The following is a 3,048-nucleotide window of genomic DNA, read 5'->3' on the forward strand; positions in this document are numbered from 1 at the left end:
AAAAAAAAAAAAAAAAAAAAATTATGCCAACACATGTTGAAATCTCATGAAGCTTGTCTACACTAACATACATAAGACCAGCAACAAAGACTGCTCAAGAATGAAGTTTGTGTCATCTACATTGCTCAAGAATGCTAACGACTGCTAGAATCTCTTGAAGTTTGGCTACGTAACAGAGATATGACCACAAAAGTTAGTAAGAGAGACTTGGCACTTGGATCATCATGATTGGCTACCATAGCTCAACATCAATCACACGATTCCCATCAACACAAAAACCGTAACCGGTATGTACAAATACAATAACAACACGATGCCCCAACAGAGCCAAAAGACAAGATCTTTACTTGGCCAGAGGAATTATATACTCCCATCTTGCATTGTACACATGATTCAGTGACAGCAGGATGGTGAAACTACAAAATCAAGATGTAACTAGGATACTTGAATGGTCCTCTAGTACCACTAGTTGTTGTAGTAACAGCTTACTTGAGGATATTCATCAATCAATCAACTCAAAGAAGTGAAGAACTACTCGGGAACAAGTCATAACTTAATGAGATCTGGACTCAGAAGGTTCTCTAGACCCGACTAATTAGTAAAAATCACATGATCAAACACATCAACACATGTCTCAGAAACCCGAAGATAGGTGACATCACAAGCAATCACCATGTGAATCGATTAGTTTCGCTATCTTAAGCCAATATCAACAAAATCACATCCACTGGAAAAAAATTCAACAAAAACATCTTCTTCAACTCCAGAAAAAAAGCTTCTAAATTTGTGCAAAATAAAAATAAAAATAACAATCAGAAAAAGCATAATAACATCCAAATCACACTACTAAATCATGAGCTTAGGTTATTCAAATTGCTACATTATCACAAACTTAAAATCCCAGCTCTTACTACATCGATTTCCACCAGCAATTACATAAAGATAAAAAAAGAAACTGAAATCGTAGAGAAGAAATAAACCGGATTCAGTTGATATCGGTGTCATCGAAATCATCGTCGAATTTGTTGAAGAAATCGGCGTCGGCGAGCTTGCTCTCTGAGATAAGTCCTCCTTCGTTAAGGATCTCCATAGCTTCGAGGTCATCAACGTCCATGGCCATCGAGGAGCCTGCATCATCCATCTCCGACAACATATCCAGCTGCATCGGCCTCATTTCTCTTCTTCCTTCGTCTTTCTTCTTCTTCTTCGGGAAAGATCTGAATAGCTTACAGTGTGACTCTGTCGAAGTTTTTTTTTTTACTTATTGAGGTTTTATTCTTTAGGCCCAATTTATTTGGCCCATTTACTTCAAGGTCTGTGTTTGTCTGGGCTCTTGAGGTGGGCGATGGAACATGTTCATAATTTTAATCGTTTATTTAGTGGCACTGAATTTGGTAAACTAGCTGACTTGTTTGTTGAGTAGAAGTGGCTGAATATGTGTATAAGTTTTTTCCTTAAGTTAAAAGTCCATATTCGATTGTGTATAAGTTTTTTCCTGAATATGTGTATAAGTTTTTGAATGATACTCCCATTGTTTCACAAAGAGTATCATTTTAACACATTTCACACAAATTAAGAAAAATTTAAAGTATACATGTATGCTCTTTAATAAGTGGTTAATGGTTTAATTTAATGAAAATAGCTTTAAGTTTAGGAGTAAAAAAGAAAATGTAGCATTAAAAAGTACATTAGAAATATAAAATGACACTCTTTTTGTAACAAACATGCCTTATATATTAAAAGAGAAGCATTCTCACACAAAATGCTGATGTGTCGCACTCACAGAGCTCCAGACACTATTTTCTTTATTTGTCATTAGTTTTTAATAATATTTACATCAGTTTTCCAAAAATATAATTAACACCCAAAATTAAATTTTTATATTCTCTTTTAACTTAATTATATCCTTTAATTACATTTTCATAAAATCTTTAAAATGAATTTTAAGAACTCTTTGTTCATATGATATGATAATATAAGATTGATATTACAATAATTCTCACAGGTTAAATTTTAATTATTATACAAAAATTTTATATACTTAAAAAAAATATATATATATATATTACACAATCGAACTTTAAATTCCAATTACTGATAAATATTATAGATTTTGTTAATAAAAACTACAGTAAAAATTATTTTGTACCGCACATAGTGCGGGTTGTTATCTAGTTTTTCTTTAAAATGACACTATTTGTGAAACAGAGAGAGTATTTAACAATCTACCCTTGTAGTTATACTTAATTATATAGAAGGTTCTTGTAAACAAATATTTATAAATTTTATTTTATTTACATAAATCTCTCTACCAAATTCAAATATTATATATGATTCTCTTTTCACTTTTATTTGATCTTATATTTAAATTATTATATAATACACTTAGAGAATAAAATTTGTGATATTTTTCTGTTGTTCAATTTTTTTTTAAATGGACATATATTACTCGATCAATGAACAAAAAATTGTGTATACAATATCCCACATTGCTAAAAAATAGAGCAATGGTTCAGATTTATACTATATAATAAACCAACATGATTTCGAATAAGAGTTAGTCGAGAGCTTGATTTATCATACATTCAAATTTATAAATTTTATTTAGTTTACTCTGGTTATTTGTTTTAAATAATTTAAATTTTTAAAAAGTTAAAATATCAGTAACTCGGTGTTACACGGGTAAAAGATCATTTTATTATTTTGTTAACGCTCTCACATTTAGAGTAATAGATATAACTAATTAAGTTAATCAAATTATTATTATGTAAAAAATCAAATTGTCTACGTCATACCGCGGGTTAATTCATAATTTAACAATCAAAATATAATTATATAATCTTAAACATTAAAAAAACAAACAAAAACTAACTTAAAATTTAAATTTTTTTTGTTACAAATAACTTCAAACGTCCAAGCAGACTGTCTTGCTCGCTCCTCTAGATCTTTAGCTACTGAAGTCTCATTTGTAAACTCCTTTGCTCCAGTTTGGTCAACCAATCTTGGAGTCACTTTTTAATTTATTTTAATGTTAGGTTGGAAAAAAAA

General features: G+C 30.0%; 1 protein-coding gene across 1 annotated transcript; it reads right to left on the reverse strand.

The window, feature by feature from the left end:
* Window positions 811-1,238, reverse strand: LOC109128059 (small acidic protein 1). The gene has a single exon (XM_019233764.1). The coding sequence runs from the start codon at window positions 1,172-1,174 to the stop codon at window positions 986-988; it is 189 nt and encodes a 62-aa protein (XP_019089309.1). The 5' UTR covers window positions 1,175-1,238; the 3' UTR covers window positions 811-985.

The sequence above is a fragment of the Camelina sativa genome, chromosome 12, assembly GCF_000633955.1.
Source record: "Camelina sativa cultivar DH55 chromosome 12, Cs, whole genome shotgun sequence".
NCBI lineage: Eukaryota > Viridiplantae > Streptophyta > Magnoliopsida > Brassicales > Brassicaceae > Camelina > Camelina sativa.

What these genes read in the sequence shown, in the direction of transcription:
- LOC109128059 (XM_019233764.1), bottom strand. Translation starts at nt 1,174, where the DNA reads ATGAGGCCGATGCAGCTGGATATGTTGTCGGAGATGGATGATGCAGGC.